The sequence below is a fragment of the Coturnix japonica genome, chromosome 19, assembly GCF_054131305.1.
Source record: "Coturnix japonica strain WE chromosome 19, WE-NBRP24, whole genome shotgun sequence".
Lineage (NCBI taxonomy): Eukaryota > Metazoa > Chordata > Aves > Galliformes > Phasianidae > Coturnix > Coturnix japonica.
Window position 1 is genome coordinate 7,816,413 of NC_140681.1, and position 12,207 is coordinate 7,828,619.

The 12,207-nt window shown below is 40.6% G+C and overlaps 1 protein-coding gene across 1 annotated transcript; it reads left to right on the forward strand.

Moving 5' to 3' along the window:
- Window positions 1–1,412: 1,412 nt before the first annotated feature.
- Window positions 1,413–10,371, forward strand: LOC107322931 (protein-glutamine gamma-glutamyltransferase 6-like). The gene is made up of 12 exons (XM_015881486.3): window positions 1,413–1,620; window positions 2,409–2,648; window positions 2,974–3,092; window positions 4,155–4,283; window positions 4,530–4,707; window positions 5,002–5,137; window positions 5,683–5,786; window positions 7,013–7,255; window positions 7,598–7,942; window positions 8,723–8,880; window positions 9,375–9,508; window positions 10,218–10,371. The coding sequence occupies exons 1-12, from the start codon at window positions 1,413–1,415 to the stop codon at window positions 10,369–10,371; spliced, it is 2,148 nt and encodes a 715-aa protein (XP_015736972.2).
- Window positions 10,372–12,207: the final 1,836 nt, after the last annotated feature.

Here is a 12,207-nt window from a genome sequence, read left to right on the forward strand (position 1 = left end):
AGAACCCTATCAGTTCCTACAGATCACAGAATGGCTTGAGTTGAAAGATATCTTAAGGACCATCTAGCTTCAACACCCTTGCCACAGGTGGGGACATCTCCAGACATCTCCCACCACAGCAGGTTGCTCTAAGTTCCATCCAACCTGACCTTGAATGCTTCCAGGGTGGGGATCTCCACAACCTATCCAGGCACACTATGCCAGTATCTACACCCTCACCATAAAGATTTTCTTCCTTATACCTAATCCAAATCTCTTTTAGTTTAAAACTACACCTCTTGTCCTGCCACTACACAGCCCAGTAAAGACTGTTTCTCCATCTTTCTTGTAGGCCATTTTTAAGATTTGGAAGGCCACAATAAGATTTTCCCAAAGCCTTCCGTTTTCTAGTCTAAATAATTCCAGCTCTCTCAGTCTGTCTTCAGGGGAGAAGTGCTCCAGCCCTCTGACCATTTCAGTGGCTCTCCTTTGGATCCATTCTAATATGTCTGTCTCTCTCTTATGCTGGACTCCCCAAAGCTGAATATAGTGCCCCAGGTGAGATCTCACAAGAGTAGAGCAGAAGGTGAGAATCACCTACCTAGACCCATAGGTCATACTTCTTTTGATACAGTCCAGGATACAACTGGCTTTCTAAGCTGCAAAATTTGAATTTCATTTCAAATGACACAAGGTGATGCTAAACCAAGTTGTGTATCTCAGTTCAATGAAAGAAGGAAGAGTGTATTTCAGCACCATTAATTTGCAAAAGGCTAACGTGCTCTTGCCTTAGCAAGAAATTTTCAAGTCATAATCCTCTGGAGTGTTATACTGCAGAAGTGCACCTTTCCAACACATGCGTTCATAGAAGGATCTATTTATAATAATTATTAATTAAGGAACAAGAAAGGTTTGAAAGCTTCTGTAATCTGTGTCTCGGTATCTCATTATAAATGCAGAGGGCAACCTATCTGATGCAACAAAACAACCCATTGTGCTGTCTCAGAACATTCAGCTCTTGAGCTTATTATCTGTCCTCTGGTCATTGCCTATTTCTGACAGAGTATGAAATAATACAGAGTATGAAACACAAGCAAAGAGTCTCTATGTTAAACTGAGATGCACATTCTCTTCTTTTGTACATTTTGAGTTTGACAATAAAGTTACTAGCCTTCTATTCATCACCTGTCATACTTATTGCAGGTTGCATTAGTGTATGAGTTGTAATATTTCTTTTTATATCTCTGTAAAGTACAATGGAAGCTAAGATCCCCATAGGATAAAGCAGTTCTTTTAGCTAGCTTATTGTGCAACTTTAGTTTTTTAATGATGGTGAATTTTTCTGTTTTCCTGGAACATTTAACTCCAGTTATACGTAAATAGAACAAAGCATCAACATTAGACAAGCTGACAGGATGTATAAGTTTAAAGGAATGTTTTCCACTAACTTACTTAACATTTTTCTAGCCCAGAAGATAATGAACATTGACTGGCACTCTAAGCTAAATAAAGCTGCACACCACACATCTGATTACAACAGCACACAAATGATCTTGAGGAGAGGGCAGGCTTTCACCATTACCCTAAACTTCCAAAGAACAGTGCAACCTGAGGACAACTTCACATTTATTGCAAGCACAGGTAATTTCATCATGGCAATAACCTCCCACCCTGGCCAGGATCTAAACCACTGCTGCCTTATAGCCTTCTGTGTGATTATTAACCTTTGCTCCACATCATTCAATTAATTCAGGCTTAGGAGGAGCGTCCAGTCTAAACCTCAATGGGCATACTAAGCCAATAGACAATTAAGGTAATAATAAAGGGAAGAGCACAGACCATTCTCATGTAAAAAAAAATTAAAAAAAACCCCACAAACCTGCATTTATGCTTTTAAAGTCCTACCTGAAATACTGCATGTTGTCTTCATTTAGTGGACCCCGAGCTTTCCACAGCTCTGCCTCTTACAGACCACCATTATGTGCTCGCCTTCTAGCACTCCATCTGTTTAAACTTTGCTTTGATTAACTCCAGGTGTTGTTATTCCTGGAACAGCCCACACTACCTATTTACTAAGGCTTTCATCCCTATTCTCCAAAGGGCCTTCTCTGAAAAAAAAAAATTTCCAGGCAGCTGCCTACTCTCTAATGAAATGGATCTTACAACCTGTGCCCGATTCCACCTACAGAGTTTTCAACCATTTTCAGGACAAGAGCTTGCCTCTTCACTTGTTTAGAATGATTGTGGGGGTACTTACCTTGCCTTGGTCATGCATCTAACATAGGGTGATTTTATGCATTGGATTGCAGCTAACTTACACTGGTCTGATGAACCATAATCTTTCAATGTAGTAAATGAAATAATTGTCGATCCTGGCTTGCCACCCACAGCTATCGCTCAGAATTGCTGTCTCCTGTTCCCTCTGGCAGGACCATCTCCAGCAGAATCACAGCAGACTAAGGCCATATTTCACCTTTCTGATGATGCTGCCGAAGGCTGGAGTGCAACTCAAGAGCACTGTGAGCCTGGCCGCATGAGTCTCATGATAGTCAGCCCGGCCAATGCCATCATTGGACGATACAAACTCAAACTCCAGATTGCTTCTGGCAACAAGACCTCTTCAGCACTCCTAGGCCAGTTTGTGTTACTCTTCAATCCCTGGTGTCCAAGTAGGTTTTGTTGTATTATGTTCTTCAGGAAATCTGGGTGCCACAGTAAAAGCATGTACCTGACAGTAACAGCATGATACAGTATGATATTTTGCTCAACATAAAGGATGCTAGTAAAACTAACATATAACAAGATCAGGGAAGGAGTGAAAGGACAGGAGCGTACTCAGTTCACATAAAATTAGCTTCATGCTAATTTTATTCACTGTGTGAATGATTGCAGGGGTACAGCCTCACCTGTTCCTCAGAAGTCCCCTTGAAGTTTTCTTTTCAATTGCAGCAAAGCAACAATCCTTTCAGCTGGCATTTCTCATTCTGCTTCTAGATGACGATGTCTATATGGCTAATGAAGAGGAGCGACAGGAGTATGTTCTGAATGACAGCGGAATCATATTTCAGGGAAAGGAAAAATATATCCAGAAAGAAGCTTGGAATTACGGACAGGTAAGCAAGGAAAATAGGAAAACAAGAGTGAGTACATGGGTGAGGGTCTTAAGGACAGAGAGTTCTTAGTATCTACATTATAGAGTATCATAGCATAGGAGTTCAGTATTCATTTTTTTCTTGCCGAACTACCAGTTTTCTACACATCACAACATCAGGAACTTTTCCCTTCTGGCACATGCTAATAAAGGAAATAAGAAACAAAACACAATTGCAGGTGCTGTTGTTTCATTGGTCTTTTGTTGTTGTTAGCTAAACAAAGTGGAGAAATTCTACTTTTTCTTTCTTGTCCCCTGTAGGGGGGATTGGAAACTCTACCAGTTGTAACTTCTATTTATTGAAAGATCGGTACATCTAAATGTTTAAAAGATTGATCTAGTAATGGGGCAGAGCATGCCAAAGATACTCAACTGAAACAACTCAAGTTGGAATTTTACAATACTAGTTTGGCCTCCTAAATACATCTATTAATTTGATCATACAGCTCATCTGTGGTTACAGAGTTGTCTTGCAATTTGTGAGGTCAGTCAAAACCACCTATGGCCACTTCATGGATAACAACTGCACCAATAGTTTCTCTCTTTCTCTGTCTTTCTCCCTCTCTTCTTCTCCCTTTCTTTCTTTTCCAGTTCATATAATTTGATATATGGTGAAGGCAGCCCATCAGAGCAAGGTTTTTGTAATGTGAAGGGGAGAGTACCTGCTGGGACACTACAGGATGTGGGAGGAGGTGAAGCCTGCTGAGCCAGTCCTGGAATGGTCTTGTCTGGACCACCAGGCCATGCCTGGGTAATTTCTTCATGAATGTTGTGGTACCAAAACGTGCTTGTAAACATGCTGGTTGCTAATTACTACTAGTATAATTAAATACTAGTGTAGTGTTTTTTCTTTCTTATTGTATCTATTTTCTTTCATAGTACAAAAAAAAAAAAAAAAAAAAAAAAAAAAAATCTTAGATAACCATCATCCTATCATCCTAGGAGAAGGAAAATAAATAGGGAGTTAATTCTTGGTTTTATTTATAAAATTAACATTTAATAATAATGCTTCTTTTGATTTCAGTTTGAAGAAGATATCCTTGATATCTCTCTGTCTATACTGGATCGAAGCCTGAACTACCGTGAAGATCCATACACTGATGTATCCAACAGGAACGATCCCATCTATGTGTGCAGGGTTATTAGTGCTATGGTAAAGTGATCAGCGACTTACAGCTGTACAATGTACCTACTAACAAAAACCTCCATTTCTACTGTGAACCTACTCAATGCTCCAAGCAACCTGCTGTGGTGGGAGTTGTCCCTGCCTGTGGCAGGGGCATTAGAACTGCATCATCTTTAAGGTCCCTTCCAACTCAAACCATTCTATGATTCTATTTATTTCTGCCTCTCCCTTCTGTACATACTGTAATTCTCTCATGAGAAGCATTGTTTTCAGGTTAACAGCAATGATGAAAAGGGAGTAGTAGAAGGGAAGTGGAGTGGAAGCTACCGCTCAGGAACCAACCCCTTGCACTGGAGTGGAAGTGTGACCATCCTTCGGAAGTGGTACAGAAGGAGATTCAAACCCGTCCGGTATGGCCAGTGCTGGGTCTTTGCAGGAGTTATGTGCACAGGTATATGGGAAGGGGAAAAGAATACTATCAGAAAGGAAACCTACTAAAATTTAAGTAGCTTTACCCTTGTGATGCTATTGAAGGTATATGAAGAATAAAAGATTAAAATGAGTAAATTAACTTTTAAAAAAAAATAAGGCAGTTAAGAATGCTATGTGAATGGAACTGTCTTCTAAGCAACACTGTACACAATGACTATGTGAAATCCTTGCATCTTTCTCCATCAGAAAAATGGGGAAATAATTTCCAAAAGTCTTTAAAAATAGGCTTAAAGCACTTTTATCTGTATTGCAGTCCTGAGATCGCTGGGAATACCTACCCGTGTTATTACAAACTTCAACTCTGCCCACGATAGTAATATCAACCTGAGTATCGATAAATACATTGATGTTTCTGGGGAGACCCTGAACTTGAGTGAAGACAGTGTATGGTAAGTGTGATTTTTATCCTAATATTTCTTCCACTATATCCTCCTCTAGTCGGAAGATCTAGAATTACTCTTCTGAAAACCCATCCCAACCTAATGTTCCCAAAAATATAACATTCCATAGCAAAGAATCAACAGTACACTGTGTTCAGAAATACAGGACACAGTCAGTTTCAACATTCTGAAGAACCAGCAGAGAAGACTTTTGGCACACTTGCCGCTCAACACACAGTTGGAGGACACAACCTCTAATTTTGTTTCTACTATATGACAAGTTTTTTTTTCCCCAGAGCTGAATACTTGGTTCTGCAATAAATAAACATTTTTTAACATCCCTTTGTAACACCCCAGTATTTCTGAGAGGTCTGAATACAGAAATGCCTGAATACAGGCACTCCAGAAGGGAGCAAACTACTTGTCTCTATGCAGAGGAGTTATACACTCCAGCAGGGTTTGTTCTTGCACTGCACCACGAATTTATCATCTCTCTCTACATAAAATTGATTGCATTAATCAAAGATTTCTTATTTTCCCTACTTCCTTCTAAGGAATTTCCATGTCTGGAATGAAAGCTGGTTTACAAGAAAAGATCTTGGATCTTTTTATGATGGATGGCAGGTTTTGGATGCAACACCCCAGGAAAAAAGCAAAGGTAATGCTGTTGTAAACTTAAAAAAAAAACCAACTTATTTCCATGTCTGTCTTGTAAGAGGGAACTCAGAACTGGACACAGCACTCCAGAACTGGTCTCTCTAGTAGAGGGGCAAGATCATCTTCCTTGACCTGCTGGCAATGCTTTTTCTAATGTGACTCTGGATGCTGTTGGCCTTCCTTGTTGGAAATTCATGCTGCTAGCATTACACACTGTTGCTGGCTTGCATTAGACAGATATAGAAACAAAACAAATTAAAACCCCATTCAGTAAGTTGGTAAGCATAGATTTCAGAGCTTACAGTAATAGGGTTGAACAGAAAACTTAACACACACATATATATATATATGATATATATATATATATATATATATATGACTATAGCCTATATTTTACAGGACATTTTGGAACAAGTAGAAAGATATTTCATATGGTATCTTGAAAAACACAGCATATAGAAACAAAATTATATGAAAGGAGCCACAATCTGCTCTCTGGTTCTGAAACCAAGTGATAGAGAACAGTATTTGTTCACAGCACTGAACACTTCCTCCCAGGCAAAATAAAAGAAACAAAACAAAACAAGCTCAACCCACTGAGAGCATTGGCAAGGGGAGAAAATCATCAGCAACAGCACCCAAACCAAAACATTGAGAAGCTTGCTAGAAAGCAAACTGTTGACAATCGCTGGTCAGCCCTTGGAATCAGACTTCTGCTTTGCTTCTTCTTATTAATGCAGACACAAACTCATATCATGAGCCCCACCAAAAGAATCATTTACTCAACTATTCCAAATCTACCAAGCTCCAGATAAACTCCCCAGTTAACCAAAGTAAAGCTCCTGGTCCATCAGTGCTGCACATACAGCACCGATGACTCACATCTGAGCAGTCTGTGCTGAGAACTGCCATTCTCTTCTCTCATTTGACAGGTCAGCATACAAGCCTCACAGGCTTTGGAGGATTTGAACAATTCTCACAGCACAGAAAGCGTTACTTACATCACTTCAGCCTTACAACCTCCTTGTTTGTGCTTTCTGATAAAAAATGTATGTTGAATTTCTGGACATGCTGTTACCATAATGTAAAGACCCAGAAACAATGGAGTTCATCAAAACATGTCTTTGGAGTGACTACCTGTCCCTTTAGCTGTCAGCAGGAGGATTTGTGGCCCGCACCTGATCTTTTGCAAGAGATAATCACTTAACTTCTCTTTCTCTCACACAGGCATCTACCGGTGTGGCCCAGCTTCCACCAGAGCCATTAAGGAAGGAGATGTGAACCTGGATTATGACAGCTCATTTGTTTTCGCAGCAGTGAATGCTGACTGTGTTACTTGGATTCAGCATAGCAAGAAAAGAACAGAGAGAATTTACTCCAATACCAGGAAGATTGGAAAATTTATTAGCACCAAAGCAGTGGGCACTAACACCCGAGTGGACGTCACTAATAATTACAAATATCCTGAAGGTAAATTCTTTCTATTTTTAGAGGAGATGACATTTACCCCATCTTACGTAGGAGAACTGAGCTCTTCTAGGAGTCATCTTGCTAATGCTAACAGCTTCTAGCAGGTGCCCATGAATAACCAGCTAGAAACTAAAAGCCAACTTTTATTTTCCAGCCATCATGACTATGTATATTCATTTAGGAGTGGGGTTTTTTTGGTCAAAATTAGCTTTTGGCTAGGCCTCAATTTCTCCTCTCATGCATCTTTCCCAGCCTTCACAAACTGTACTTAGAGCAATTCTGGCTTAATTGCCCTATATGCAGTGCATACGAGATCTCTGACCACTTTATCTTTTAAAGCAGGATCCTCCAAAGAAAGGCAGGTGTACAAAAAGGCACTGAAGCTGCTGGGTGTGAGTAGCACTGGAAGAAGAAAAAAAGTTACAAAACCCAGGAGACGATTTCCAGTAGCAGGGAGACAAAATATGCCAGTGACCAGACAAAAACCCACTGTCTCAGGGAAGCTGAAGCTGGATGCATCTCCTGTAATAGGCCAGGATATCCTCCTCACCTTGGCACTGCAAAATTTGACTGCAGATTTCAAGACTATAAAGGTTAAACTGAGAGCTTCAGCTGTTCTCTACACAAGAAGACCAAAGGCAGAGATCTTGCAGTGGTCAAGGTCTATTCAACTTGGATCTGAAGAAGGTAATTTAAATCTTATTACAGCTCAAAACAAGATGTAGCTTTAGTCTGTGGACAAATCATATAGACATCACGAACGTCTCAAAAGTGCCCTGCCTGTAAATGGTCTGAGGTTAGAGTTATTCAGTGGAAGAGAAACATACATATTTGTCCTGTTTAAAATGTTTGATTTTGGACACTGGCAGGATGGATACTTTTGTAGCAACAGGAAGCAACTGCAGATTGCATTAAGAAAGAACTGCACTGCTTGTATGAAGGCCTTTTGCCTTGCTGTTAGAGGAGGAGTGCTGAATAACAAAGCCTAGGACAAGTGAATACAACTACCCCTTCAAACTAATCCACAATATAATAACTCCTGTCACGCCAAGAGTGGATGAGAATTATTTCTCAATGTACTGAGAAGTGCACTGCTTTCCTCATTGGCAAATAAGACAGAATGTGCATCCTCTCTAAGATAGAGGCTGAACAGCTGCATCAGCACAGGCACGTAATCAGGCCATCTTTTCACTTCTGCATCCTCTGCGAGAATAGAATGTGAAATTCCCAGCTTCAGATTCATGAGAAAACCACCAGTAGGGGCTGCTACAGAAATCCATCCTCAGATCTGCCCAGCTACCCAATCACTTGGTGTTTAATGTGAATACAAGCAGAAGTCATCTCTGAGCATCATTTCCATCTATGGGCTGTCATCATCCAAAAGTGAACAGACCCAATAGTTATCTTTAGGATTATAGTACTTAGAAAATAAAAGAGCGAAAATATCTTCTTCTGTTTGCATTCCAGTGAAAGAGATCTCATTCAAGATCTCCTACTCTCAGTACAAAAATGCTCTGCTGGATGACAGGAAGATCCTAGTGACTGCTGTGTGTGAAGCCAGACAGGGAGCATCACTTCTAGTGGAGAAAGATATTGTACTTCAGGATCCTCTTCTCACCATCGAGGTAAAAGCCAGTCCCTTCTGTGTCTCTGTGCCTTCTGTACCATAAGCAACCCACAAGGAGCGATAGAATTTCTGTGTTTCACAGCCTTCAGACTAGATCTGCACACCCACAAAGGAAAACAAAGTTCTGTAAGAAGCCTCCTGAGCTATATTGTATAGCAGTTGGCCATATATGCCAAGATAGTAATTGCATTCTTATTCTATTCTCACTTTTAAGTATTGTGCACTATGTGGTACATAACACTGTATTCCTGCCCAGTTAAAATGTTGGAAATTATTGATTCTACAGTAGTTCGTTGCTCCTCAGACACAGCGGATGGCTGACTCAAGCTTGAACTCTCATGCCCAAAAATACATACATAGATTGATTCCTTACTCCTCGCTGTTCAGGATATCCTGAGAAGACAAGTGGTTTGCAGTGGAATTTGAAAGAGAAAATTGTGAAAAAGAAGTGATGCCAATACTGAAGCTCAGCAGAATGTTTTTTCTCTGTAGGTCCTTGGTCCAACAGTGGTACACAAAGCCACTAACGTGCTGGTCACATTTACCAACCCCCTGTCTGAAGTGGTGACAGACTGTGTGCTGAAAGCAGAAGGTAGCGGCCTGCTCAAAGAGCAACTCAACATCAAGTATGTAAATGGTGTTTGGTGAGAGACACATTCACTTTGGTGGGAAATCCAGAATACAAGTGAACTTTTTTTAAAGATTCTGTCAACCCCCATGACTTCTGTTTGAACTAAGACTGGACAGAACATCACTTCAGCACTCTCCATATCTATTCTGGAATATTCTGCCCCTCTATTGCCAAACTTTGAATTACAGAATGCTCAGGGAATGAAGAGAGAACATGCTTTTAATGACAGTGTGCAACTTGGAGTGCTGTAGTTAGTGATGGGGTTACGTAAATGGCAAAAAATTCAAAACTTTCCTTTTTCTGTGGTTTACAAAAGGAAAAACAAATAATCCTTGAAGGATAAGAAGCATTATTCTCCCATTGCCTCTACAGTTGTTAGTTTAAAAGCACGTTTGAAAAATCTCCAAAGTATTTAGATTGGAAGAGTTAATACCAGGAAACTCTGAGAGGGGAAAAGAAAAAAATGAGGAAGCTGGATAATTACGTGCATCACTGGGGCTTCATTTATACTGAACACAACACTCCATCCAGTGTTGAGGTAGCTGTGGACATGGCAGTTTACATCCACCTGTGAAGCACACAAACACACCAGTCACACTACCCCAAAACTTCCTTTTCATATTGACTGACATTTGGGAAATCTGAAGAAAATATAGTAAGAATTTATCTGCTGCTTGAACTTACCAACATATCCTGTCTTTTAGTGTGGCAAGAATGGCCCCCATGGAGACCTCAACGGCTGAGTTTGAGATCATTCCCTACAAGAGTGGCATCAGGCAGCTTCAAGTGGACTTGGCTTGCATCCGTTTTTCAAACATCAAAGGATTTGTGATGCTTGATGTGGCTCCTGCCCAGTGATACAACAGCTTTACACCAGTTCTGTTTTGTCTTGGTTTATGAGACTCACAGTGCTCAACCGTTATTAGGACTAGAAATGTAGAAATGCAGATTACTCAGCCAAAACAAGTGATGAAACATCAACAAAAAGGCACCATACACTGTACTGTTCTGAGTTTTGCAAAGCAGCTCAGTGAAGTTTCAGACAAAGCCAAACCTGATACCTATCCTGCTTTGTTGATAGAAATGACATACTTTCTGTCTGCACCTTCCTAATTTAAGTGCTGCCAAAAGCTTTCAGGATTTATATAACTTTGGCCTGACTGCTGTGTTTCACTGTTTTTCAAGTACAAATGACAGCAAGAAAAAAGTGACAATCAAGGAAGATTTCCTGCAGAAAATACTAACCAAGCTATTCTACTGGCCCAGAGGGAATAACCCTAAACTGTATCCTCCTCATAAGAAATGGCAGTAGTTCCCTTTGAGTATTTACTATTTTAGGCTTTGCTGAGCCTAAACACGAGCAATTTCCTGAAAATAAAACTTAATGTGCGTAGAGATCCACCTTAGATGCTCTCTGGCTTCACAACATTGCCTGCTTCTAGTCTGAATCTATTCTAGGCTGCAGCAAAGGCAAACAGTGTATTGGTCCTCATCATTTTGGAATGATGCACTGTGATTAAATTCGATTGGTCTGGGGAAACGTTGGGTATTTTCAGTTTACTCCAGTTCATCAACTTCTCCCTGCTCTGCCCTGAAGAACTGGCTGAACTTTTCAATGAGACCACTTGAGAAAAGGGAGCCCACTACAAGTATTGCTGTTTTGCTCTGACTTGACTGTCAGGGCTGTGAAGCGCCCAGACCTGCTGCTACATGACTCCCTCAGCCATCTGTATCTTACAAAACCACCGTATCCGCCCTCCCTATTCATGACAGAGGAACTGCCGCCTGTTGCTTTATGCCAAGCAGACAGGAGGAAAGCAAAACTGATTTTTCAGTTTGCAAAGGCAGATGTTGTGCAGCGCTTCCAGAAGTGCTGAGGAAGCAGGCTGGTAGAAAAGGCTCAGCACAGCCTGCCAGAAGGATGTGTGAAGGAGTCGTGTATCCTCTTTCCACAAAGCTGCTAAAAGTAGGTCACCATCCTCTGTGAGAAAGGTATTGTGACACCCATATCTCAATCCCAGCAACAACGTATCAATATATTCCTTGTAGTGAAGAAAACAAAATTAACAAAGATATGAATTTTCCTAAGACACAGTTTGTCCATTTCCTCCTACCAACACCTACCATGAGGGATGCCTAGGAATGGAGCCTCAGCTTCCCCTAAAGGAATGTTTCACAGATGCAAACTGATTCTGTGACAGATTAAACTGAGGTCTCATTCAAATTTCTTTGTTTTGAAGCCAACGCAATCTCCAAAACACGTACATTGCTGTTTTATTACATCCATTACACTACTCTGACACCCACATATATACTTACAAGGGTCCCCAAAGCTAGTCAAAACCAGTCAGTCCAGTGAGACTGGAATGAAAACTGAAAAGGTTACACATATATGAATGCAGGAATTTGGATTTCTCCAGGCAAAGCAGAGGGGGAATGAGTAGCTTTGCACCTACCAATTAACTCTTACAGAATCTTGGAAAGTCAGGGTATACGATCCTCTATTCACCTCAGAAGGGGCCTCGAGGTGGTGATTAAATTCACAACATCTCATTCAGTCTTGCAAGAACACAGGCTGACACTGCAGTCTGACATTACACTCAACACACAGTACAGCTAAGCCATTTAAATTCCTTCACTATTTGTCCTTAAATACAACCCAGGAAATGATCTAACACAGTGTTTGTCACAAGA

Coding starts and splice junctions, on each gene's coding strand:
- LOC107322931 (XM_015881486.3), top strand. CDS start 1,413: ATGTTTTCCACTAACTTACTTAACATTTTTCTAGCCCAGAAGATAATG. Junction 5,138..5,682: donor TTGAGTGAAGACAGTGTATG/GTAAGTGTGATT, acceptor CTTCCTTCTAAG/GAATTTCCATGTCTGGAATG. Junction 7,943..8,722: donor TCAACTTGGATCTGAAGAAG/GTAATTTAAATC, acceptor TTTGCATTCCAG/TGAAAGAGATCTCATTCAAG.